Source organism: Otolemur garnettii, unplaced genomic scaffold (genome assembly GCF_000181295.1).
Source record: "Otolemur garnettii isolate 467f Iridium unplaced genomic scaffold, OtoGar3 scaffold00067, whole genome shotgun sequence".
Classification (NCBI taxonomy): Eukaryota; Metazoa; Chordata; class Mammalia; order Primates; family Galagidae; genus Otolemur; species Otolemur garnettii.
In genome coordinates, this window is record NW_003852462.1 from 7,418,439 (window position 1) to 7,444,754 (window position 26,316).

The 26,316-nt window shown below is 51.9% G+C and overlaps 1 protein-coding gene across 2 annotated transcripts in view; it reads left to right on the top strand.

Annotated features, from left to right (window-relative positions):
* Positions 1-21,344, top strand: part of PEX14 (peroxisomal biogenesis factor 14) — a 139,898-nt gene extending 118,554 nt beyond the window's left edge. For both annotated transcript variants that reach the window (XM_003793265.3, XM_023515176.1), the window contains 5 exons: positions 11,122-11,207; positions 13,458-13,560; positions 14,730-14,827; positions 18,466-18,557; positions 20,250-21,344. In XM_003793265.3, the coding sequence (XP_003793313.1) occupies positions 11,122-11,207; positions 13,458-13,560; positions 14,730-14,827; positions 18,466-18,557; positions 20,250-20,703 (833 nt within the window). In that variant the 3' untranslated portion in view covers positions 20,704-21,344. The remainder of the gene's footprint in view (positions 1-11,121; positions 11,208-13,457; positions 13,561-14,729; positions 14,828-18,465; positions 18,558-20,249) is intronic.
* Positions 21,345-26,316: the final 4,972 nt, after the last annotated feature.

Genomic DNA, 26,316 nt, shown 5'->3' on the forward strand with positions numbered 1-26,316 from the left:
CCATCTCTCTCTCCCCTCTCTCACTCTCCCCATCTCTCTTCCCCCCCCTTTTCCCCCCCTTTTCTCTAGTCTCCTCTCTCTCCCCCCATCTCTCTCTCCTCTCTCTCACTCTCCCCATCTCTCTTTCCCCCCCATTTCTCTCTCCTCTCTCTCTCCCCTCATCTCTCTATCCCCCATCTCTCTCTCCCCTCTCTCACTCTCCCCATCTCTCTCTCTGCCATTTCTCTCTCTTCTATCTCTCTCTCATCTTTCTCCCCATCTCTCTCTCCCACATTTCTCTCTTTCTCCCCATCTCTCTCTTTTTCCTCTCTCGCTTCCATCTCTCTCTTGCTCCCATCTCTCTCTCCCCCATTTATTTGCTAGTTTAGAGACAAATCTCATATTTTGCTACATAAAAGTTACTGGTTGGTTTGTGGAAAGTATTTCTCTGAAATTTTGAAGAAATTGTGTCTGTCTTCTGCTGTCCTCCTCGCTGGTCTAGATTAGCAGGCGCTCTTACCGTTTTGTTTCCTGTGTGTTGCTCCTGGTTTGATGCTACATGGGGGCCAAATAAATGCCACTGTGGATGTCGAAGAGGGCCAGAATCACAGGGGAGAACTGCATGAAGCCGTTTAGGTTTCTTCATTTGGGAACCTCATTTAGGTTTCTTAGTAGGAGTCTTAGGTGTTGCTAGTAGCTGGGATTATGGCTGTACTGACTGTGTGTTTTATAAAATCACCTACAGATAAGAGAAAACTCAAACCAAGGAGTGGTTTGACAATTTCCTCGGTTTCAGGAACCCAGCTCTGCCTCATTGTTCTGCATCCCTGATGCCTGGCTGGCATCTGTCTTGTGCCCCCAAAGTGTCCCATCTGCCATCCAGCCAGTGAGAGGGGAAAGAAGGAGAGAGAAGGGCAGGCCACCTTCTAAGGGCACTTCCTGAAAACTGCCCAGGTCATTTCCACTTTCTCTTTCTTGGCTGGCCCTCACCGCACAGCCACCCCGATCCACAAGGGAGGCTGAGAGTCACCGTCCTCATTCTACAGGGCACTTCGTCAGCTTTGCCCGTCCTGTGGAAAGTTGAGTTCTGGTAAACACTAAGTTCAGGTCATGGGTGCCTCTGGACTGGGGAGGAGCACAGTAGCTCCAGTGGTGTTTGGAAAGTTTTAGCTGGTATATTAGGTGGGTTTAGAATTGCTAATTTTATTACAGTTCTATGTTATATTCTTTTATATGTATCAAATACTCTGGGTGCATTTTTACAAGCGGCATTAGCATTCTGAGGTCTTGCTTCTTCCCTTGATCTCAGCTGTTAATGGAGCAGAGAGTCCACACTGCTGGGCGGGGTTCTGTCACCACTGACTTCCTTTAGCTTCTTAAAAAATTCCTGAACAGACTTTATTTTTTAAAAATCAGCTTTATTGAGGTGTAATCTCCATAAAACGTCCATTTTAATTGTACAATTTGAGTGTGGTAAGTATATACCCCCTGCATACCTGGCTACATCATAGACCATTTTCAACACTCCAGAAGGTTCCCTTGTGTCCCATTGCCAGCCAACCCCACGTCCTGCATCCAGAGCACCCACTGATCTGCTCTGTTGCAGGCTCTCCCAGGTTCTACAGACAGAACCGTGCTGTGTGTGCTGTATGTGTGTGTGGGGGGAGTTCTGTGTAGATGGAACCGTGCAGTGTGTGCTCTTTCTGTGTGTGTGTGGGGGGGAGTTCTGTGTAGACGGAACCGTGCTGTGCGTGCTCTTTGTGTGTGTGTGTGGGGTGTTCTGTGTAGACGGAACCGTGCTGTGAGTGCTCTTTGTATGTGTGTGTGGGGGGGTTCTGTGTAGATGGAACCGTGTTGTGTGTGCTGTTTGTGGGGGGAGGTGGGGTTCTGTGTAGATGGAACCGTGCAGTGCGTGCTCTTTGTGTGTGTGGGGGGGTTCTATACAGATGGAACCATGTTGTGCATGCTCTTTGTGTGTGTGTGTGGGGGGGGTTCTGTGTAGATGGAACCGTGCTGTGAGTGCTCTTTGTATGTGTATGTGGGGGGTTCTGTGTAGACAGAACCATGCTGTGTGTGCTGTTTGGGGGGGGGTTTCTGCGTAGATGGAACTGTGCAGTGCGTGCTCTTTGTGTCTGGCTACTTGTGCTGAGAGTCACGCTTTGCTGTGCACGCCAGAGTCCCTGCCTCTCACTGTTGAGTGGTGTCCACTGCATAACAGTTGATCTGTCCACCAGTTGATGCACTTGGGGTTGTTTCCAGTTTTGAGCTACTAAGAATAAAACTCTTTTGAAGATCTGTGTATAAATCTTTGTATGTTTCCTTTCTCTGGGGTGGCTGCCTAGGCGTAGAATTGCTGGTTTACATGTTAAATGTATTTAACTTGATGAGAAACTGCTGACGTGTTTTCCAAAGTGCTTGCATCATTTCACCTTCTCACCAGCAGTGTTCAAGAGTTCTACTTTCGACATATCCTCAACAGTTGGTGTTCTCCATCTTCTTAATTTTAGTGATTTTAATGTTAACAGTGTGCAGTGGTAGCTTGGGTTTGCGTTTCCGTGGTGACCGGTCAGGCTGAGCATCTTTTTAAGAGCTTATTGCCCATTTGCATGGCTTTTGGTGTGGAAATGTCTGTTCTAATCTTTTGCCCATTGTTGTCTTCTTACTAAATTGAAAGAAATTTATGCATTCTGGATTCAAGTCCTTGGTTAGATGTATTATGAACAGTCGGTCCCGGTCTGTGGTTTGCCTTTTTGTTTTCTTCTTTAAGAGGATGGGGTCTCATTCTGCCGCTTAGGCTAGTTTTTAACTTCTGGCTTCAAGCCATCCTCCCACCTAAGCCTCCCTGGTCACAGGATTATAGGTGTGAGCCACCGTGCCTGGCTAACATTGCCTTTTGAAAAGCAAAAGATTTAAATTTTTATGACATCTGTTTTTTCCCTTTTTTGTGTCCTATTTAAGAAGACTTTTTCTATCCCAAGTTTGGAGAGACTTTCTCCTAATGTTTTCTTCTAGAAAGAAGTTGTATAGTGTTAGTTTTATATTCAGTTACTTTGTGTGTGTGGCATGCGGCGACAGTCAGGTTCACTTTCCTCTGTATGGACATCCAGTTGTGCCAGCACCTTACGTTCAAAGGTTATCATGTCCCCCTGGAGTTGTCTCTTTATGAAAAGTCACTTGACTGTATACGCATGGGTCTGTTTCTAGACTCCTCTTTTTAAAAAATAATTTTTTAAAACAAAGCTATTGAAGTACATTTTACATATCATAAAACTCATCCATTTCAAGTGTACAATTCAATGATTTTTAGTAACTTTACTGAATGATGCAACCATCGCCATAAATCAGCTTTAGAGCACTTTGTCTCCCCAGGAAGATCCTTTGGGCCCATTTACCATTCATCCCCGTTTCCACCTCTGGCCCCAAGCAACCGTTAATCTACTTTCCATCACCTTTTCTGGACATTTCAGGTAAATGGAATCACAGAATATGTGATTTCTCTTGCCTGAATCCTTTTACTTAACATAGTATTTTGAGGTTCATCTGCAGCACGTGAGTCAACACATTCTTCCTTTTTATTGTGGAGCAGTATTCTGTTGTATGGTTACACTGCATTTTGTCCACCAGTTCACAGCTGATGGAATCTACATCGTCTCCAGTTTGGCTGACCAGGGTAATGCTGCCAAGAATATTTGTGTGCAAATCTCATGGGGATGTATGTTTGAATTCCTCTTGGGTAGATATCTAGGAGTGGAATTGCTACATTTGGTAGTTTTTGAAGTATAATTTACATCCAGTAAGATTCATTAGTTTTACGTGTGCAATTCAATGAATTGTACAAATGAGTTGTAACTCATTTAACTCACATAACCCAAACTGTGATCACAATACAGAGAATTTCCATCACCTCCAAAAGTTTCTCTATGCCTTGGACATCAGTCTTCTCTCTCACCTCTGGGTCCTCTTAACCACCATCTAATTTCTGTCACTATAGTTCTGCTTGTTAAAAAATTTCATATAAATGGGACCATACAGCATGTAGTCTTTTGTGCCTGGCTTCTTTTTTTATTTTTTTGAGACAGAGTCTCACTTTGTCACCCTCAGTAGAGTTCTGTGGCATCACAGCTCACAGCTCACAGCAACCTCCAGCTCTTGGGCTTAAGCGATTCTCTTGCCTCAGCCTTCCAAGTAGCTGGGACTTAGCTGGGACTATAGGCGCCCGCCACAACACCTGGCTCTTTTTAGAGACAGGGTCTCTCTCTGGCTCAGGCTGGTTTTGAACCCATGAGCTCAGGCGATCCACCTGTCTCAGCCTCTGAGAGTGCTGGGATTACAGGCGTGAGCACCGCACCCGGTTTCGTTACCTTAACATAATGCTTTTCAGATTGATCCACATTCATATTCAAAGGGTGCCAAAAAACTGGACGTACATTTTAACAAATGTTAACTACGTGTTACTTTTTGAAGTTGAATTGAAGGTACTGTTACTGGTCTAGTGTACCCAGACACATTACACCCATTTTACCTGCAATTTGTACACTTTGTGGGAATGATCGATTTTACTTCCAGCAAGATCACTTGAAATGTATGTACATTTGCGGGGGCACCCCTGGTATATATCGTATACCTATATCATATATCCAGATGTATCATCCAAATGTAGTTCATTCCTTTTTATTTCTGAATTATAGTCCAGGGGTCCGTGAACCTTTTCTGTAAAGGGCTGGGACTGACACGTGTCAGACTTCCTGAGCTGTGTGCGATTCTGTCAGATTCTCCTCCTCTTCTCCCCTTTCTCTCTTTCTCTTCTTGTTCTTCTCCTCAGCCCCACCCTACTACAACCCTTTAAAAATGTAATAACCATTCTTAGTTCATTGGCTGTATAAAGACAGGCTGCTGTGGGATTGACCAACTGGCCCTGGTTTGCCAACTTCTGTTGCTTCCTACAGCACAGTCTTCATCCACTGACCAACTGACAGTCATCTGTCTTGTTTCCAGTTTGGGGCTCTGAAGAGTAAAGCTGCTAAGAACCTCTGTGTACAAAGCTTTGTGTACATTTATGTTTTCATTTCTCTTGGGTAAATACCTAGGGGTGGAATGGCTTAGTCACATGTTAGATATGTGTTGAATTTCACAAGAAATTGTCAAACTATTATCCAAAATGGTTCTATCACTTTGCATTTCCATCAGCAATGTGTGAGAGTTCCAGCTGCTCCACATCCTCGCCAACATTTGGTATTCTCAGTTTGTAAGTCTGGCCATCCTAATTCACATGGAACAGGACCTTACTGTACGGTACTTTACATTGACATTCTCCTAATGACTAATGACGTCAAGCAGATTTTCATGCGCTTATTGGCCATCATATATCTTTTGGGAAGAGTATCTTCCAATCTTTTGGTCACTTAAAAAGCCACCTTGTTGTCTTTGTTAGAGTTGGTGGAGCTCTTTGTCTGTTCCAGCCACAAGTCTCCATCAGATTTATGTCTGGCAGATATTCTCTCCCAGCCTATCGCTTGTCTTCATTTTCTTGATGGTGCCTTTTGGAAAACAAACATTGTAAATTTTGATGATGACCATTTGATCAACGGTTTCCTCTTAGGTTCATGTTTTTTGTATCTTAAGATGCTTTTGTGTACCCCAGGATTGCAAAGATTTTCTTCCGAGTTTCCTGTTTCCTTACAGCAGCTTTATTGCTGTTGCTGTTTTGTTTAGGTGTGGGATCCGTTCTGAGTTAATTTTGGGGTAGGATATAAAGAGTCAAGCTTCATTTTTTTCCTGGGGATGTCTGTTTGTTCCAGCACCGTTGTTGTAAAGATTATCCTTTCCCCATAGAATTACCTTGGCCTTTTTGTCAAAAATCAGTTGACCGTATAAGCTTGACTCTAGTTTTGCACTCTTCTGAATTTTTAACAGCTTATTCAGGGCTCATATTTTTTAATCTCTGAAGAGGGGATATAGATATGCCCCTCTGTGCCCTTCGTGCCTAAAGATGACACTACTGATAGCATTGCAGCCCACGAGGAGTGGAAAAGGTTGTATGTGGGAGAGAAGCTTTGGATTTTCAACTGTGGTTGCTTTAGGCTACTGTGGTACCTTTTGCCATACACCCTGCCTAGGTCCCCCAGCTCAGAGCAGAATGTTCTGTGTCTGCTTGTGCTTTCTAGGTTGGTTTGCCCTTCTGACTGACCACTACTAGCCATCCAAAGCCATGTGCTTCCTTGTCACCCTCCCCACACACCTGCCACGCTCTGCCAGCCTCCTCAGCATAGCCTGTGGGACCTTGAGCTTGTCACCAATCTCTCTGTGCTTGTGGCCCAGCACTTCCATGCTATAGCAAGCACTGATTCCTTGAACTGGCTTTATTCCAGGGCCTTACTGAGGATGGCCTTGTCACAGCGTTTCATTTTCAGGGTGGCTTCCAGGCAAAGTTGATGGGCTGATCTGATACACTGCTGTATGGGGTTGGGGCTCCCACCTTGCTCAGTGTGGAGGGGACTCAGCTGGCCTGCCCGATGCCTGCCACTGCCAGCTGCATATGTGGGCTGCCGCTGCTGTCCCCAAGGACGAGACAGTCTCTCCTTCTTGTCAGTTAGCACATCACTAAAGCACAGATTGTCTCAGCAGGGTAACTTTGCTCTCAGCTCTGTATTGCTGATGGCCCTTTGCTGGATTGTAGGATTTCTAGGGTGTTGATGGATGAGCCCACGCCTTAGCGATTTCAGGCTCAACATTGCCGTGTTGTGCTTGCGAGTCCCAGGCCCATGCATGTATTCTTATTGGACGATCTTTGCTCTCATCTCTAGCTGAGAATTTCTTGGTTGCTGAGATATAGTTAAATTGAGTGCTGTTGGGTTTTATTGGTGTTCGGTGAACAGGTGAGGAGCTGTGGAAGGCAATAGCTCTGGTGCTGATGTGGCTGCTGTCCACCAAGGCTTCACCTAAGCCCTGAGCTTCTGGGTGGACAGACCTCCATGGAGACTGGCAGGGCGCACGTTAAGTTAGTTCATAGAGTCCTCCCCACTGCAGCCCATAGCATTGGAGCAGTCCCAAGGCCACTTAGTCGAGCAGGTGCTAGCTGCTGCAGCCTCAGAGACACCGAGGCTGTGGTAAGGAACCAGCTGTCAATTGGCAGTGCCTGCTGGGGAGGCGCTGTAGACAATTCAGGTCTGAGCCAGAGTTGGAATTCACACTTCCTGGGTTCTGTGGGGCTAGCAAAGCCCTGTCACCTTGTCAAGAGCTTGGTAAGAGAAAGGTGTCTTTGGGAAGCATCTGGATGATGCTGTGACACCAGGGACTGTGACCTCTGGCTTCCTGCCCTCTCATCTGCCTTGTGCGTGGACCAGACAGGAGGGGCTGAAGCTTTTACAGAGCTCACTCATCCAAGGTCTTCATCCAGCTAGAGCAGATGAGTGGCTGGCCCTGTTTTCTGCCCTTGTCTGGACATCTGAGGAGCGTGGAGGCAGGAGGCCATGCTCCCAGGTGCCCTGCTCTCAGGTCTCTCATGGGTCTCCACTGACTTGGAAACATTGGTGGGCAGGGGCAGGAATGCAGGTGGTTGTGGCCGGGGGGGTTGAGCCAGTTTGGGTCACCCTGAGCTCTTGGGGTAGCTCTGGTCTGTTACCCTTGAGATACGTGCAGTGGGCGAGGGTCATCTCCATCCTAGTTTTTCTCTTTTTTGATTTTGCCACAAGACAGAATTGTATCACACATCTCCAAAACGAGTAAAATGGCATTTCAGCTTCTTGTCTTTATAGACTCTCTGAACTTTAGGAAAGATCATTCTGGTCCCTTTTCATTAATAATGAAAACCAGGGGGCAATAAAATGTTCTTAATGTGAGCATGGCAGGAGCGAGGAGCTGTGAGGGGTGAAGGGTGAGGCTGGCAGGGACCCACAGGTGTTTCTAGGGGCTGCAGGAGCTCAGGGCCCTGGAAAGAGCTCAGCTTTGGCTCAGAGGACCCGAGAGGAGTTGGCTGTGCTTTTTGTGGTGCTCTCCGTGTGCAGGAGAGCAGAAGGATCCAGCAAACTTTGGGTTCTGATCAAGTTTTTACCTTGGGTACAACTGCTGCTTCTAAGAGATGTAGTGAGTATTTGAAAAGTCAGTGGTTAACTCTGTGTTCTGGATGCAGCCCCCATTTTGAAGATGTTCTCTCTGAGGGTTTTGACTGCAAGAGGGATGTACTAGGTATGGATTAAAGCCTTCCTGAGCGCTGACTCTCTCAAAGAGTGACAGAGTTGCTCTGTCTTCCCTTTTCCCTCCTAAAAATGAACTTGAACTGTACATGAGATTTTGTGAGCAAAGCTGACTAGAAGAGAAGGAAACACGGAGAACCCTGGCGGGATTCTGAGTGCCCGGCCCCTCAGGGTCAAGGTGAAGGATCCACATGCCACCGCCGTCTCAGAGCTCCCTGTTTAACGAGAGGCAACTCATGTCGGGTGGGGATGGCTGCTGTGGGCAAAGCAGTTTGTTTCACTCCTGGGACGGTTTCTTAGGTGAATGCCCAGGGTCTCTGCACAGCCTCAGGAGGGAGTGGGAAAGTCCTAGCTAGCCGTGACACAAGCCCCAGAACCCATAAAAGAAGAGATTGGTAAATTTATATAAACAGGAAAATGTCTCCATGCCACAGAACACCATTACTAGAGTCAAAAGAAAAAGAGAGACGATATTTGCGATTCATATCACAAAGGGCTAATATCTCTGCTATATAAAAAGTCTCTCTAAGGTGATAAGAGAAAAGAAATCAAGTAGAAAAGTGGAGAACACACAGTACACCGAAAAGGAAATACTGATGAAAAGACGTTCAGTCTTCACTCAAAATAAGATGGATGCAAATTAGGTCTAGAGTGAAGTTCTGTTTTCTGCCGTGTTGGCAGGAATCTCTGTGTCTTAGTAACACGTTTTGCTGGCGCTGCTGTGGGGAGCAGCCGCTGTGTACAGGCTGTGGGGCGATGTTGTTGGGCCCCATGTAGGCGGCGTGGCAGCAGCTCGCATGACGTGCAGGAGCCCGTGACCCGGCCTCCAGGGGCTCGTCGGCTCACAGGTGCTCGTGAACCTGTGTGGGAGATGGTGGCGTTGTGTGAAATGGGGGAAGATGGGAATTGGGCTAGTTGCCTGTCTGTGGGGAAAGTTTCACGGAATATTATACGGCTGTAGAAGGAAAGAAGACTGCAAACAGGGGGAAGAGAAACTCGTGCCAGCAGCCTGCCCAGTATCTGGTGGTTAGGGAAAGAGTGTGCAGGACACGGCTGTGGTGGACAGGATGCGATTTGATGTGTAAACCATATGTGTCACCTTTTCAAAAAAGGGGAACATTGGGAGTCAGGGGCTGAGACTGAGACTCAAGGCTGGGCCATGTCAGGGAATCTCACGTGGAGTCTGTGGTTGGGGGCTAGGGGTGGGATGACCAAGGAGAGACGCCAAGCCTGCCACTCATGTCCACTCTGCCTCCTGTGAGCCCCATTCAGCAGTGGGGAGAGGGGGTGTCTCCCTTACCACTTGGGGTCTCTGTGACTGGATTCCTTGTGTGTTGTGCCTCCTGCCAGCAGCTCTTGGTCTCCATGGGCCCACATCCTGTCCTGAACCTAAAGAACAGCCCCCTCCTCACCTAAGAGCTCACAGGCGCAGGTGAGCAGTGAAGGCGAAGGACAGGTGGCTGTGAGGGAGGAAGACCAGCTGCTCACCTGGCGGCGCTGCCCTTCCCCCGATTCTCCTCCGAGGCCCGATTCCGTCTCACAGCAGCATGCATCCAGGGCCTTCTGGGTAACTGCCCGTCAGGGCTGTGATCTCCTTCCATGCTGGTCTGTGCTCCACACCTCTGGACACTCTGGAACAGTGGCCTCTGCCCCTCCCGAGGGCACATCTCTTAAGAGTAGGCAGAGCACACACCTGTTGGCCTAAGGGTAACTCCTGAAGGGCTCAGAGTGGAGCTGATGGTTTCCTGTGTGTCTCAGAGGGCAGTGACGATGTGGACTGTACATGGGCAGGGGTGCAGCAGGGGCCTCTCCTCCCCTCCCCTCTGTGCAGCTGCAGTTGTATTAGGGAGTTGGGACTCCCCGGGGAACTGGGCCTGGAGTCTGCTCCCCCACCAGGCCTGGTGGCTCCTTCCAGAGCATTTTTCCAGGGCTGCTCTGCACTTGGTTCCGGTCCTAGCCTCTGCCCCAGCCCCTGTCCACCTCTGTGGACCCTGGCACGAGCCACCACCTCCCCACCCACTCACCACTGGCTGCCTCCACCTCCCACTTCTCTGAGATCCTGGCACTCCCAATGCAGACCCTTCAGCGACTCCCCACTGCTTGTGAAATACTATTCGGGTTCCTTAGCCACACTTTCCAGTGACCCTACCCCATCTGCCTCTTTCCGCTGCTTCCCTGGCTTACACAACTCTGCCTCTCTGGGCCTAGATGGCTCTTTTTTCCTAGGAAAGGCCTGGGTGGTCGCCTGGTCTACACTGACCCATCTTCTCTCCTTTGTGTCTGTTCCTCCTCTGCCCCCAGGATAGCAGGTCTCTTCCAGGGCCCTGCTGCCTGGCCCCTCTCCCCAGCACCCCACTCTCGCATCCCTGTTGGGTGGACATATTACTCAGCATCTGAGTTGCCTCGCTCAGTCAGTTGTAGACTTGGATCATCTCTCCACTGGCTCAGCATGACAGCAGAGCAGGGAGGCCTAGTTCACCACAGGTCCCACCCCATCTTGTTCACCACACATCCTCTCTGTTCTGTAGCGGCCCCTGGTATATCCCTGGTGTGGTAGGGCCCTGGGTAGGTGTAATTTACGCACACTCAAGTCTGTTCACAGTATCCTCTCTAGATCCTTTGTTCTGGAGGTAGACCAGATTGTAGGTCCTCAGATCACCTCTGCCACTCAGGGACTCAGTTCACTGCTGGACACCTTCACCCAGCAGCACACAGTGCCAGGTGACTGGCTATCACTCCTGTCCCAGTTGAGGCGGGTGTCTCTGAGAACCTGGGAAGAGGAGGGCAAGGCTGCACTGATGTTGCTGAGAATCATACACTGCCCACGTCTGGGTGCCATTGCTTGTCATCGGAGGCAAGGAGACATTGCCACTGAGGCACTACGTCTGCCCTCCCCAAGGGAGGATGCCATGTGCCACTTGTCCTAATGCTTCTCTTTTCCCTTCCTCAGGCCCTGCAGGTTCCCGATGGCGAGATTATGGTGCCTTGGCCATCATCATGGCAGGGATTGCATTTGGCTTTCATCAGCTCTACAAGGTGAGCCACCTTCTCAGCAGCTGCATGTCCTATGTCCCTGCTCCCCTCTGGCGTTTAGCCTCCGTCTCATGGGTCCTTGGCTCACTGCACAGAGATGTTGCCCCACTTATCCCTGGAACCTGGTGACAATGGGGAAGCTGTGGTGGAGGTTGGGGGAGATGCCTGGGGTGATTCCCTGCTTTGCTAGAGAAGCTTGGCAGGCTCCAACCCACCTCTTGTCATGTTCGACCTCCAGCAGGATCGTGAGAGTCATCCATGGACAGCTCCTGGCGGGTTCTTAGGATAGTGCCCAGCAGCGTAAGAGACAGAGTGATGTAGTGAGTAAGAGCATGGACACCCTGCCCAGCTGCCTGTGTTGAACCTTGGCCCTGCCTCTGAGGACCTGTGTGGGCACAGGCTCAGTTCTCACCTGTAAAACAGATAATGGTACCTACTTCAGGAGGTTGTAGTGATGATCACAGGAGTCAGTGCCTCTTTGGAAAGGGCTTAGAACCACGCCTGGCCTGTGGAAGTACTTTATACACCGTTGTTCTACCTTAGTATTTAAAACCAGAGCTGGGTACGGAGGTACCTCCCAACAGTCCTAGCTACTTGGGAGGCTGAGACAGATTATTCATTCCCAAGAACTCAAGACCACCCTGGGCGGTGATCAGAGAGTGAGGCCCCATCTCTACAAAAAATTAAAAAATTAGCTGGACATGATGATGCAAGCCTATAGGCCCAGCCACTTGGGAGACTGAGGTGGGAGGATACTTGAGCCCCTGAGTTTGAGGTGGTTGTGAACTGTGATGACACCATTGCACTCTAGCCTGGGCAGCAGAGCAAGACCCTGTCTCCAAAAAAAAGGAGCAGTAAGAAGCCATCATCTTGCTTTATAGAGACATAGGCTGGGTAGTGTACCTGCCCTCCCTGATCTTGGATCATCTCTGATCTCAGAAATGAGGCTTTTAGTTGGTTGCATGTGTGAGAATTTCTTGATTTTCATACTTGGGACATTTTCCACCTGAAACGTAAGGCTGCCTGTGATGAGTTTTAGCTCAGTTGTGGGTAATAATTCACACCGTGGTGGAAAAGCACTTTGCAAAATAGCAAATGCTTCTATACATATGCTAAATAATGATGTTCACTTAGGAGTCGCTCTTGAAATGAGTTCCCACTAAGCCCTCGTGAGAGACCTTCTTTGCCTTCCCTAGTACAGAAACCTTAATGGGGAAGTTTCTGTCCTCTCTCCTTCCAGAGCCCAGATAGATTAAGAACCAAAATTATCCTCTGGTGACCCCCACCAGGCCTGTGTTGCCCTACCCCAGGCGCCACCCATTAAAGTTGGCAGCAGGTCTCACTCCCTTCCCCGGGAAGGCTTTGTCTCCCGTCCTGAGCAGGAAGGCTTCAGAGCACCTGCTCCTCCAGCTGGCAGCCTAGCCTCATGGCCAGTTACCAGCCATAGCCCTTGTGCCTTCTTCCTGGTTGTCCCCCTTGCGGGTCGCCCTCCAGAGTCCACCATCTTTTCCCACAGAGCCAGTTTCTTCTGGTCTTCCCCAGTCCTCTCCCTCTCATCCCTGGATTTCAGTTCTGGGGGGGATTTGACTGATTTTGACTGTTAGATAAAAGAAGCTTGCGCTGAGGATTTAGGCTTAGTTTAGGAAAAGACCAAGGTTGACCTCTTCCAGACTAGCCTTGAAACACTCGTGTATTACCTCCTGATAAAAGAACCAAGGGTCCCAGAAATCTGCTGTTGATTTTTCTTTAGTTTCTTGAGTCATTTTTTCATTTATTTATTTTTACTCATTTGTTTCTGAATGAGTGGTTCATTCACAGAGCTCAAAATGTTAAAGATTCAGAAAAGTATGCAGGGGAAACTTCCCTTCTACTTCTCCCTGGAGGTAGCCAGCTGTATCGATTTCTTGGCTATCCTTCCACATAATTTTTAACTTAAAACTTCTAAAGTAGAATTTAAAACTTTCATTACTGAAGTATTAAAGCATCATTAAGAAAAATAACAGAACCCCAAAGTTACCCATCACAGCAGACCCAAGTGACTTCTCTAGTCTGTATTCCCTCTTTATTCCCTGTCCTTGTTCCGGCAGAATTTTTACACGGTTATAAAACTTTTCAAATATCTTGTTCATTTATAGTGTTTGCATGGGGTTTCCAATACCTGAGAATGACGGAGAAAGTTGAGGGGCAGAATTTGAGCTTATTGAAGAGTAACCTATCACGTGTCCATTCCTCACCCCTATCTGCTTCTTGTAGAAATACCTGCTCCCTCTCATCCTGGGCGGCCGAGAGGACAGGAAGCAGCTGGAGAGGATGGAGGCCAGTCTCTCCGAGCTGAGTGGCAGCGTGGCCCAGACAGGTAAAGATTAATGACTCCATCAAGTCACCCCTCAAAGCCTCCCCCGAACAGCCCCTTCTCTGCCCCCTCCCATCTCTCTCCGTCTCCACTTTATGTGGTGACTTCATTTATCTGCTCTGAGAATCTGTTCACATTTGCAAATGAAGCCGCCGTCATTTCGGTTTAATTTGAAATTGCTTGTTTACTGTCGGCGCGGCCTCAATTAATTATGTTTTTACGGAAAGGCTCCCAACCTCAGAATATTAATAAGGGGAATAAAATGACAGCCTTTCTAAGGGCTGTAAAGTTCATTTTTAATTTCTGCTTCTATGAGGTTTTCAGGGGGGTTTTCAGTGGTTTTCCCCCTTCCCTCTAAGAATCCAACACGAGGTCAAGAGAGTCTGTAATTACTGTGGCTCCCGGGACCCCGTCCACCTCCTCTGTTATCGACTCTACAGGGCTCACGTTCATTGCCTAGTGCCCCAATGATGGCCCAGATTAGCTGGGACCTGTCGCACTAGAGGTGTCTTCTCTCCTCTATAAACTTGTTTACTAGATGGAGGCTGGCTCTGAATCCAAAACGTGAGCATAGAGAGCAGGACAGCCCCATCCCAGGCAGGAGTCCATGTCCCTCTGGGCAATCCTCTGGCTCATCTGTCCCGCTGACATTAGCAGTAGCAAGGCCTGGCAGGTCATGTGACCCTAGGGTGCTGCACAGGCAGGCTCTGGGTTGGGTGTGGCGGGCGAGAAGGAGCAGCGGGAAATGAGCTTTGCAGTTTTAACCACTCCTGTGTGTTGCTGAGGCCTGAGTCGTGTCTCTACCAGGATTGCATACTTTCTCCAAGTTCCACAAGGACATTGTGGGGCTGAGATGAGGGATGTGGCATTGTAGAAGCCGGGAGAGCCAAGCAAATCATAACCAGCTGTAATTAGAGGGGAGAGGTTCTAGACGGATATACTGTTGACCACGGACAACTACACAATGGAAAGATAAAGTAGAAATACTAGAGGTTCGACACAGTGCAGGCAGATTACCCGGAGTGCAGATAAATTAGATGGATGGTGGGGGCTGGGGGGGGGCTGCAGATAAATTAGGCGGAGCAGGAACATGGGCAGCTCCTAGGTGTGTGGATGAAGAGAAAAATCTCTGAGTATCAGCTTAACAATGTCACACCTGCTCTGTTCCCCAGTGACCCAGCTACAGACCACTCTTGCCTCTGTGCAGGAGCTGCTGATCCAGCAGCAGCAGAAGGTCCAGGAGCTCGCCCACGAGCTGGCTGCCGCCAAGGTACTTGTCCCTGCCCCTCTGACCTCCCAGGCCCAGGCCTGCCCCACACAGCCTTTCCTCTGTCCTTGGTGCCCAGAGGGCCTCTGTCTGCGGGCCTGACTTTGTCTAGTTTCAGAGGGTTATGCAACAGCAACAACACTGCCCTACACAGAAATGTGACAGTTGCTGTGTGGTTGATGTGGCATTTAATCATGGGGGCCACCCTTTCTGTCTCTGTGTCACCTCCCAACAGGAGGGAGGGAAGGCCACCCTCTGCCTGCAGACCTGTCGAGGCAGCCACATCTCCACCGCTCTGGAGGCTGTCAGTGCAGACGTGGGCTGGCCTCCACCTGCAAGTTCTGTTACAGGTCACAGCATTGCTGAGAGGGGTTCCTGTGAACAGAAAGGGGAGGAATGTGCCATCACTGAGTTAACAGCACCTGCCCCATCCAAGACATTGTACTGCAGGGGACAGGTTCTCTGAAGCTAGGTTTCATGGGTTTGTGACCCTAAGGAGTTAGAACCAACCATGATAGACTGAGGTAGTATCCATGCCTCCATCTAAATCTGAAGCAATTTGGCAGTGTCCGATTCTAGGATCAGACTGCCTGGGGTAGAATCCTGGCTCTGCCATTTGTTAGCTTTGTGACCACAGGCAAGTTACTTACCCTCTCTGAGTCTTAATTCCCTCATCTATAAAAAGGAGCTATAATAGTATCTACTTCATTGGACTATTTGCATGCTTAGGATGGTGCCTGGCTCCAGCCAGCTCCCGGCACTGTGCAGGCCCTGGGTTCTATGTGTGTGGGTATAGGGGTCATCCCCTAGGTAGTGGCTTAGGCTGGGCCCAGGAGACAGTGGCCTATTGGCTCCATAGCAGCTGTTGGCCTCCCCATCTCCACTCCCTACTTTGTAGCTGTGTGGCCAATGGGAGCTGCTTCCCAGATGCTTCCACACAGCCTATGTGCAGAAGGGTCTCGTTCTGAGTCACTCCCAAGTAAGCAGTCCCTCAGTGCACAGCTAGATTTGGGCCAGGGCTGAAATCTTCTGCCTTGCAAAAATCTGTGAAATGGGTATCTCTCCATTTCTGCTGGAATCCGAGTGCCTGTTGTGAAGAGGGATCTCTTCCCAATGTCCGCTCCACACGTGGATGTGGTGCCTGCCCTTCCTCCTTAGGCGGCTGTGGCTACCTGTCCCCACCTCCAGCCTCCGTGTGTGCTGTGGCTATAAAGCCTGCAGGGGGGCTGGTTACCCCACCTGCTCGCCTTGCCTCTATTATTTTTTGGATCACTGGCCTACCAATGGCCAGGAGCCATTCCGGAAATTGGAAAACTGTTTTCAGGCCTTGTGCTTGAGATTAAGACCACATGTTGCCTTTTAAGAAGGAGTTGGGGGCCGTCGGCGGCTCACGCCTGTAATCCTAGCACTCTGGGAGGCTAAGGCGGGTGGATCCCTTGAGCCCAGGAGTTTGAGACCAGCCTGAGCAAGAGCTAGACCCTAGCTCTACTAAAAATAAAACAAAAACTAGACAGATGTTGTGATGGGCGCCAGTAGTCCCAGCTACTCGGGAGGCTGAGGCAGGAGGATCATTTGAGCCTAGGAGTTTGAGGTTGCTGCGAGCTATATTGATACCACTGCACTCTACCTGGGGTAACAGGGAGACTCTGTCTCAAAAACAAATATGAGAACAGAGGCAGGGGCCGAGATCATGCTGATGTGGGAGTGGCCTCGGAGTTATTTGTGGTGGTGTTTTTGCCGCCCTCTCTGCCCGTGGCAGGGCCACTGGCCTGGCATCTGAGCCTGTGTGTGAGGACTTCGGTTACCCCATAAACCAGATTCAGAACTGTGTTTTCTCAGCTGTAATGTAAGTTTTTATAACTAACTTCCAAACTCCTACTGGAGCACTGTAAAAAATTAAAAAGAAGAGCTTTAAGTAATTAAAAATCCTACATAAAACCGAAGGCTGTGAGTTTTCTACAACTGTTTTTTTAAAGAGACTGGCTAAAAAGCCCCAGATGTCAGATTTTATTTCTAAATCCTGGCATCTGGCACCATATGCGTTTGGAAATCTGAGTCCTTTGTAGGCCGGTGAGTGGAAATTGCTCCCTTGTTAATGGGCTGCTGTGGCTTTCAATGTCTCAGAGAAGCCAGAACAGTGGCTCCTGGGTCCTTGCTGTCTGGTGGTCTGGAGTGGGGGACCCTGAGGGAACTTGTGTGAGAGTGGAGGCTATGCTGGCGCTCACTCCCAGGCCATCCAGGTTTTCCTTCCTGATACCTGCAGCCCCTCTAAGGGGCTTCTCCCTGCAGAGGTGCCCAGCTGGGCTGCCTGTAGGGGTGTGCCCACAGCAGCCCCCACATCAGGGGCCAGGCCTCCACGAGGCCACCAGAATCCACAGCAAACTGGCAGGGAGTAGCCAGGACTGTCCCCTCTTCCAGCTTATGACGAGTGTGTTGGAGAGGGCCCTGCATCACTGGGCACTTGACTGTAGCCTTCACGCTGAGGCCAGCACATAAGGGATCATCCTCCATAAACATGCTTCCCAGGCAGCTTGGCCACCAGCAGCCCCATCTGGGGGATGTTGTTCTTCATTTCTCTCAATAGGGTTGGCCAAAGTAAGGTGCGGGTCTCGGGAATTATCTGAAAACACTGTTACACTCAAAGGGAAAGATGTGCATTGAAGGGTAGTGCTTGTCAGAGACCACTGTGGCTGTTGTTTCCTCCTTGGGCCGCCTCTGAGGAAGAAATCGACGTCAAGTCGTTTGCTTGGTGGCTTCTCTGTGCTGAGCCTCCAGTCTTCTCAGGAGAACAGCTGTGAATGGGTGACGTGCCCATGGGTAGCTTTGCAGACGGTGGGGGCCCGATCCGGGGAGCTGCTGGTAAGCCGCCTCTGCTCCTGGGGAGTAGGAGGTCCCCAAGCAGTGTGGGAAGGTCCCATCTCATGGCAAAGCCTGTCTTGTGGGCCTGCTTGAGATTAGGCTGCAGGAATGGGCTGGGCAGGAACTCAACTGTCATTGGTATCCCTGAGGCTCCAGATGGCATCCACGTGCCAGGCCCAGATACCCGCCAGTGTTGAGCAGTGAGTTTGCTTCTGTATGTGGTGGTGGTTTTTCTTAGGGGGGGGGGGATTTAGGTGGAGAGGGTAGTTGGTGTAGGGATGGTCCAGGTTTACTGTATTGTCTTTTGTCTTAGTGGGCATTTCAAACACCCACTGTGACACAGAGGGGGTCAGGAGTCCTGTCAGCCTCATCCAGGTGTCCTGTCACCCCACCCCAGGTAAAGCAAACCCCAGACCTGTATCACTTCATGTGCAGACTGTTCGCTTGCTTCCCCACAAGATCAGGGCTCCTTTGTTGTTGTTATTTTACTTTGTATTTGCATAATCCCATGTCACCTAAAAACATGTAATAATTCCTTAATGTCATCAGATATCCAGACAGAGTTGTGGGAATATTTGTTTTGAGGGTGTTTTCATTTATACAGAGAGACACAGGCAGGCAGACCCCTGTGTGGGTAGAGGCAGAACCTTCTCCTTGGGCTGCCAGAGCAGACCCAGAATGCCCCTTATGCTGCTGCTGGTGCCCAGGGCCCTCCTGGAGCCGCAGCCCCTCCTGCCCGGGCAGGAGGGGCCCCTATCTGATCCTTGTGCTTTGACTTCCAGGCCACTACATCTACGAACTGGATCTTGGAGTCCCAGAATATCAATGAACTCAAGTCGGAAATTAACTCCTTGAAAGGGCTTCTTTTGAATCGGTAGGAGAGATGGCTTGGACTCTGCTCTGGCTGGGCCTGGGACAGGGGACCGGGAGCTCCTAGGCTGGCTAGGCAGTCTGGGGGTGGGTGCCCCCAAGGACCCTGTGTGTCTGGCCGCTGACCAAGCCCTGTGATCCAGACACTGGGAGTGGGGACTGTTTTAGCTTCTCTTTTCCTGCCCACTCCAGGGGACAGCCTGCAGTACTCACAGAGTTGGGAGATTCACACAGTTCCCCAGACCTGCCAAGGCCTTATCAAGGACAGTTTGAACCAAAAAGCAGGGCCCTATGAGTTGAGGGAACACCCTGGTTCGGCCCATCTTGAAATGGGGGATGGGCTCCAGACTAGGTCACCCCCCTCCTTCTTGACTCCTGGGCGACCTCGTGGTCACAGCTTTATCCCTAAAAAAGCCTCTGCAGGAGGCCAGCAGTCCCTGTGCCCACTTAGCGTGAAGAGAACCACTGCGGAGGCCTAGGCAGAGCCAGTCCTGCCTCCCTTCAGCTTCCTAAGTTTCCGCTGTCATTCTTGAGCAGTGACACCACATTGTCACCAGCATAGCCCAGAATGTAGGGTGACCAACTTTGCCTGGTTTTCCTGGGACTATCCTGGTTTTCAGATTGGAAGTCTGATGTCCAGCAGCCCCTTAGCCCTGGGAACCGAGATGGTTGGTCTCACTCTTTTTGCCCTGCTTGGTTAGTGGGGCCCTTATGAGGTGGGGGTGCAGCCAGGTGGGTACTTCATTAGGAGTCAGGAGTAGGGTGTGGAGAGGTCTGTGGCCCTGCCAGGAGACACCATTTTCTAGGCTACCCACTTCCTATTCCTCCCTGAGGAAAGGAAAGAGTCCTTGACAGAGGTGTGGCCCAGCTCAGGAAAGGTCCCGAGGGTTGTCATTAGGAGAAATCCTTCATTTTCCCTCATGTAGATCAGGGCCTTTGAGGTGGGGACAGAGAGAGCAGGCCGTCGGTTGACATTGGAATCAAGAAAATTGCACATTAGATTTCTTGTTGGTGATCAGGACATTGTGGGTAAGTGGCCTTGGTGTGTGTGTCCCACACCACTAAAATCAAGCCAGGCTAGAGAGCTAATGCCCAGGCCAGTGCTGGTGGGACTGGACAGGGCTTGGTCATCTTGGCTCAGGCAGAGCTGGGCCCGCCTGCCGGAGAGCTCCATCTCTGAGCCGTTGCCAGCTAGACTTGACCTCCAGGTCTCTCCTGGAATTGGCTTTGGTCTGGGCTGGCTGCTGGCTCAGGGCCCAGGAAGGGAACACAGGAGTGGAAGAGAGGGCCACTCTTCCCTGTGCAGAGAGTTGAGCTCAGAGGTTTTCTAGCAAGTGGGCCAACATTGCCCTTTAGGTTCTGATGTCTCTGACCACTTTGTGAGTGGCACCCTGCCCTTTTGCCAAGGCCATAGACAGGTGAGAACTGAGGTCCAGGGTCCCCGGGCCTAAGCCCTTTTGGGCTCCCCGCCTTCTCCCTCTCCTGGCCACCAGGTAGAGGCAGTGACACAGTGCTAAAGATGAACAGGAAGCAGCTTCAGGGTGTGGCAGGCCTCCCGGTCCGGCCATCCAGTAGCTACCGAGTCAGGGGCCCTCGCCCAAGGCGGCAGGACCAGGGGCACCCACCACAGCCAAGTTCCCTGAGGGTCTGAGTCCCGAGAGCTGCCACCAACCTCCTCTCTTGCTTCCTCTGCTAGGAGGCAGTTCCCTCCGTCCCCCTCAGCCCCGAAGATCCCCTCCTGGCAGATTCCAGTCAAGTCGCCATCGCCCTCCAGCCCTGCGGCCGTGAACCACCACAGCAGCAGTGACATCTCCCCGGTTAGCAACGAGTCCACGTCGTCCTCGCCCGGGAAGGAGGGCCACAGCCCTGAGGGCTCCACGGTCACGTACCACCTGCTGGGCCCCCAGGAGGAGGGTGAGGGTGTGGTGGACGTCAAGGGCCAGGTGAGGCTGGAGGTGCAGGGCGAGGAGGAGAAGAGGGAGGACAAGGAAGATGAGGAGGATGAGGAGGACGACGTGGGCCACGTGGACGAGGAGGACTGCCTGGGGGTGCAGAGGGAGGACCGCCGGGGCGGGGACGGCCAGATCAATGAGCAGGTGGAGAAGCTTCGGCGGCCTGAGGGCGCCAGCAATGAGAGTGAGCGGGACTAGCCCTGCCTGCCTGTCCATGATGGTGGCCACAGCCACCGCCTCCTCTGGTCCTGGAACCCAGGTAGGGGACAGAGCTGTTGTCGGCTGCGCTGTGGCCTGGCAGCGAGGTGGGGGTCGCGGCTCTGTCCACCAGCCTCCTCTCACCTGCCCGCCAGCCCCAGCCTGCCAGTTCCTCAGCTCAGCCCCTGCCAGCCCCTCTCCCGGACAGACATCCTGTCCGGGGTATGTTTGCTGCGTGTCTTGACTACCGTGACACCGCGCATGGCCAGAGCTAGTCGTCACCTGCCTGCCCACTCCTCGGCAGAGGAGGAGCTGTAGTTCCTCTGGTGTCCACCATCTCTCTCACCCTCTCCAGCCCTGTCCCCACAGCCCTGGGGTGCCTGTCCCCAGCCTCAGCTGTGCCCTGTTGTCCTCCCAGACAAATGAAACCACCCTGCACTTGGGCCCGCCCCCGTGTGCCATGTAACGGCTCAGCTAATCCCCTGACGAGCCTGGCCCGGGGCCCTCCTGACCCACAGATGCCTCTGTCCTTCCCTGCAGGGAGCACACGTTCACCTGTGTGATCATGTATAGATTGCAGAATATGAGAGAGGCCTGTACATAATTGTAATAAATACGAGTTGCCACTATTTAATTCCTGCCTATGGCTGCCTGTCTGCTCCTGGTGCCCTGTTGCCCCTGAAGTGGGGGAAGCCTAGGGCAGGGTCTGAGCCTGGGCAGCCCCGGTAGCTGGGCCAGTGGGCAGGCCCTGCCTTGGGGTGGCTTCCACGGCTGCTCAGCTACACTCAGAGGGGCCATTCCTTAGCCCTAGGGATCTGCCAAAGGCGACATTTTCCTGACCGCAGGAGAAGGGACCGCATGTTACTGTATATAGACCTGCTGCGGTGGGATGAGCTCTCCTTCCTTAAATGGATGCGTGTTTCCCAGGAGGGCGTGTGTCCTCGCTTCCTCCCCTGTCTCCCTTCAACTTTCACAGAGCATTTGGCTGAAACCAGAAGAGCAGGGCAGAATTCCTTCCGAGGGGCTGTCAAGCCTCAGGGTGTCAGGACCTGGCTTGGGGGACATGGGTGCTGTAGTAATGTTCATGCACCTTGAGGGGACACAGTCACTACAGGCGGAGATGCCCTTCCCTGCCCTGTGAGGGAGGAGGGCATGGTGGCTGGGCAGACACTTGGCCCTGTGGGTGTTTTGTCCCAGAAGATATCTCAGCCCTGGCCCCAGTTTCCTCTCCCCATGTAGCAAACCCTTCCTGACACTGTGGAGGCAGCAGGACACTGGTTGGCCTGAGCCTGACCCGGAGTGTCAGCCCCTGGGCTATTTTCCATCCTGCAGGTTGCGTCTTTCACACTCAGCCTCACAGGACGCCCCTCTGGGCTATGATTCCAGCTGTTGTTCCCCGGAGATAGCAGAGTCCAGATTGAGGGTCACCATGAGGCTTATTCTCTGTCCCCAGCCTCCTTATTACCCTTGAAGCAGCTGGTTTCTTGATTCCCAGGGCTGCTGGCCTTGTCTTGATGAGGGGACCTTGCCCTGCCTGGGGACCCCAGGAGTCCCAGTGTCCAGGAGCCAGGCAGGTGGAAGAGAGGGACCAGTGGGGCCAAGAGGGCCAGGCCACGTCCCTGACCTGCTGTGCCATGGACCCTCCATGGCCAATGGAAACACACAGGTCAGTGACTAAGAAATTGCCCCTTAGTTTGTGCATGTTGGCCATCATCTGTGACTTTTTGGAGGCCCTTCTTCCAGTGGGGCCGATGCCATCGCTGCTGGGGCTGGTGTGAGGAAGAAAAGCTCGGCTGTGACCAGGGCCTACCTGAGCACCCCTCTCCCTGCACAGCTAGGGCTTCACTCTTGTGGGGCTTCGCGGGGCGAGTAACCCGTGGATCCCTGGGTTCAAGCACAGAGGAGAACAGGACAGAAACCTGTGGCCTGGAGGCCTTTTGCCCCCATGGGTCCTGAGCACCGAATTCGGCCTTTGAGGACAGAGTCTGGCATGATTTCAGGGAGAGAAAACCCCTCCCCAAAACGGCGTGAGCCCTGCCTAATAAAGGCAGCTGCTGGACCAGGGAAAACAGCCCTTTGAAAAAAAGCCTTTCATTAGAAAAATAATGCATTTCATCCAAATAAGGTAAAAATATTCGGAATGGGGCAGAAGTGAGCAGCGGGCAGCGCTTGTCAGGCCCTTTCTGGAAGGGAGAAGATGATTAACTCAATTACAGTATATTTTTATAAAGTGTCTTTTAAGAAAGAGCTAGCACCATGCTTGGAGGCCATGAGACGACTGTCATGACCTCTGCTGGACGCACTTGCCCCGGCCCCAGGGTCTCTCCCAGCTCCTCTGGCGACTCACTGGTTCCACCTTGGGCAGGGGCATCATGTTTGGGAAAGACAGGGGACCTAAAGGAACCCGCCAAGTAGCAAGAGAGCTTCCTGGGGATGGGGTCTTGGCTGCCTGGGGACTGCGCCCTCTCAGGAGGGGCTGAGGCGGGGGTGGGGGGGTCAGTTGGTGCTGGCGGGTGCAGTTGCTCTTCAGCCCTGCAGGCACCTTTTGGGACCCCCAGGTGGGAAAAAGGAGCATGACCCTGCAAGGTCAGGTAAGGAGCTGCTGAGTTCTTACCCCAAAGTGCTGATTTTGTTTCCTTCTCGTGGAAGGAAAACCTATCATATCTGATGTTTAGGAATCAGTATGGCCGGGAACAAGACTGAGAGCGTCTTCTTGCCCCTTCTCCCTTTCTCCTGTGGCATCACTGCAGTCTCTCCGCATGGTGCCCTCCCTGTCTCCCTACTCTCTCCTCCCTGCTTCCCTCCCTCCCTTTCTTGCTCCCTCCCTCCCTCTCCCTTACTCTCTAATAAAAGCGGGAAGGTCTTCAGCGTGTGTGAACTGCTTCTCTAACAGAACAGCAAATTCTGCTTGTCTTTCGGGACCCTCAAGCCCAGATGGAAGTGAAAGAGTTTTCTGGAAGGTCCTCTACTGCCCTCCTGCTGCGTCCTGCCCAAGAGAAAGGAAGAATGTGGGCAGGAGCAGCTCTCCCTGGGTCAGACAACCTGGTCCCCAGGAGTTGACTTAATCCTAATGTTTCCCATCTGTTGTTTAAACTGGCTCCAGCTGAGGCACCAGAGGGGAGGGTCAGAAGCTCCAGGTGGGTCCAACAGGAAGGATGGGGCTCCCACCGGAGGTGAGATGATACCCTGGGGGTGCCCTGCTCTTCTGGCCTCTGCTCCTTGCTGCACTGGACCAGCCCCTGCCTAGCCAAGCAGAGTGACACAGCAGACACCTCCAGGCCACTGTTTGGGTATGTAGTCACCACCTGCTCCACATCCAAGCTGGCATGCACCAACATGGGTGTGGCATACATGTGCTCACAGGGCCCAGTGGGCCCCACGCTCTGATAGCCCCCCTGAATACCTTCTGATGCTGGCCACAGCTCAGTCCATGGCTCTCCAATGCTCTCTTTAATGCACCACGGGGTGACTGCCTGAATCACAAAAAACATTAATGGTTTCCTTTCATAGTAGTGTTCTATATTTATTTAGAGATAAGATCTTGCTCTGTTGCCCAGACTGGAGTGCTGTGGCATCATCATAGCTCACTGTAGCCTCAAACCATCCTCCCATCTCAGCCTCCCGAGTAGCTGGGACCACAGGTGCCTGTCACCAGGCCCAACTAAGTTTATCCAGCACTTTAAAGTTCATGTTCTCCTAGAAGACATGAGAAGTGTTAGGGCTTCATAAGGAAAATGCCTGGAACCTTTGTGCTTTGACAGGTGTTGCAAAGACCTTCCTTAAAGGTCCATGGTTCTAAACAAACCCTTTACATTCAGTCCAGCCTTCCACCCCACAGCCTAGGATTGCTTCCAGCCCCAATCCAGTTCCAAGGGGGCCCTGGGGACACAGGTGTGGCAGCCGGCCGAGGGAGGCTCAGGGCCGGGAGGTTTTCTTGTGAGGACCCTCCAGTGGTGTGGGGCTCCTATGAGACCAAGCAGCTGGGTTTGGCTATTCTGACACTGGCTCTGGGCCTCCTGGGAGTCACCTCCTGTCTGGCCTTCCCGGGGGCTGGGGCCTCTCCTCCCTGCAAGGTGGCCAAGGGGCCTGACCCAGGGCTGGGGCAGCAGTGCTTTGTCCCCTACATCTGTGCCCTGGCCTTGGCCCTGGACCAAGGCTGTGTATGGATGCATTGTCCAATGTCCTGGATGTGGTGCCCAGAGAGGGGGGCTGCCCCATTATTTTGTGTCCAGGCAGACTGAGGGCAAGGCCACTCCTTGGATGCCAGTTCCAGCTCCCCATGGGTGATGCTGCTGCTCGTATTGCCCCAGTTGGGTCAGGTCAGTGGGAGGTGGGCAGGCCTCTGAGCTCAGCCATGAGCCTGTGCAGCTGGTTCTGACTCTTTCTGAGGTCACAAAACTCCAGAATTTGCCCCGGTTTGGATAGGAGTATCACATACCACAGCTAATTAAATCCCAGAGAGAACATGTTTTACTGCATTTCCTGCGAGTCCAGCCAGCCACAGGTGTAGGGCCCACTCCCTGGCCTTGCAAGGGTGCCGTCCATAGCAGCAGGCTCCCCTCCTGCAGTCTCAGAGTGGGCACAAGTGCCCAGTGGGGATGTATGGATACCCCTCTGCCCTCTGGAGTAGAGCCTGGGACTTGGTGCAGTGGGCTGGCCTGGGCACAGTGTCCTGCTCCCCTGACACTCCAGCCCCTTTCCTGAGCTGGGCTCGGGCCCTTCATGATCACTGCTCTGGGCCCCGCTTGTTCTGCCTCTGGCCAGGCCTGGCCTCCTCCTGCCCAGCGTGTGTGGGTTCCCGAGGCCCAAGAGACCTGTGGTCAGGGGGCAGTTTTTTTTGGGGGGGGGCAGTTTTGGGGTCTGGTTAAGGTCAGCAAACTGCCCTGAGTCTCTGGCCTCCCTCCCCTGGGCAGTTCTCCCAGAGCTGCCCACCAAGAGGATGCCCAGAGGGAGCCTGTGGTCGCACCACCCACCCACGCTGAGGTCGGGGCTTGGCTCTCTGCCTCCCCCCAGGCCCCACGGGAGCTCCAATAATGGTTTTAATTTGTTGAACTTGTGTTTTATCCCATAAATTAGTCACTGTTTTATTTAACAGAATCGAGATATCCACAAACAATAGGCGAGTTCCAACTTGAACATTTTAATAAGACAGAAAAAAGTATATATTTTCGTGTCTGTTACAAACATATTTATGTAAATAGCTTGCGGGCTGTGTTCCAGGAGGAAAGAAGAAAGGGAAGGGCCTCTGTGCTCAGGCTGGGCTGAGACGGTTCTGTGGTGGCGGATGAGACTGCGCGGGTGCTCTGGGGCCCTGGGCATCTGGGGCCACACCAGGCTTAGCATGGGAGGAGCACGCTATAGTGACTTCATCTCTAGCCCCTAAGTCTCCTCAGGAACATGGATAGGATGTCCCCCTGGCAGGGGTGTGATAGGCCCCACACGCGTTCCCTCCTTGACCTGGGAAGCTCCAGCTTCTGAAGTCAGCTAAAGGCAGGACAGGCAAGATGATATGGACAGATTGGCCACCAGAGCCCCTCCACTGGGCACTCTGGGGTAGGCCTGGTGGGCCATGATATCACCAGGCCTGGCAGCGCAGGCTCTGGGCTGGTGGCT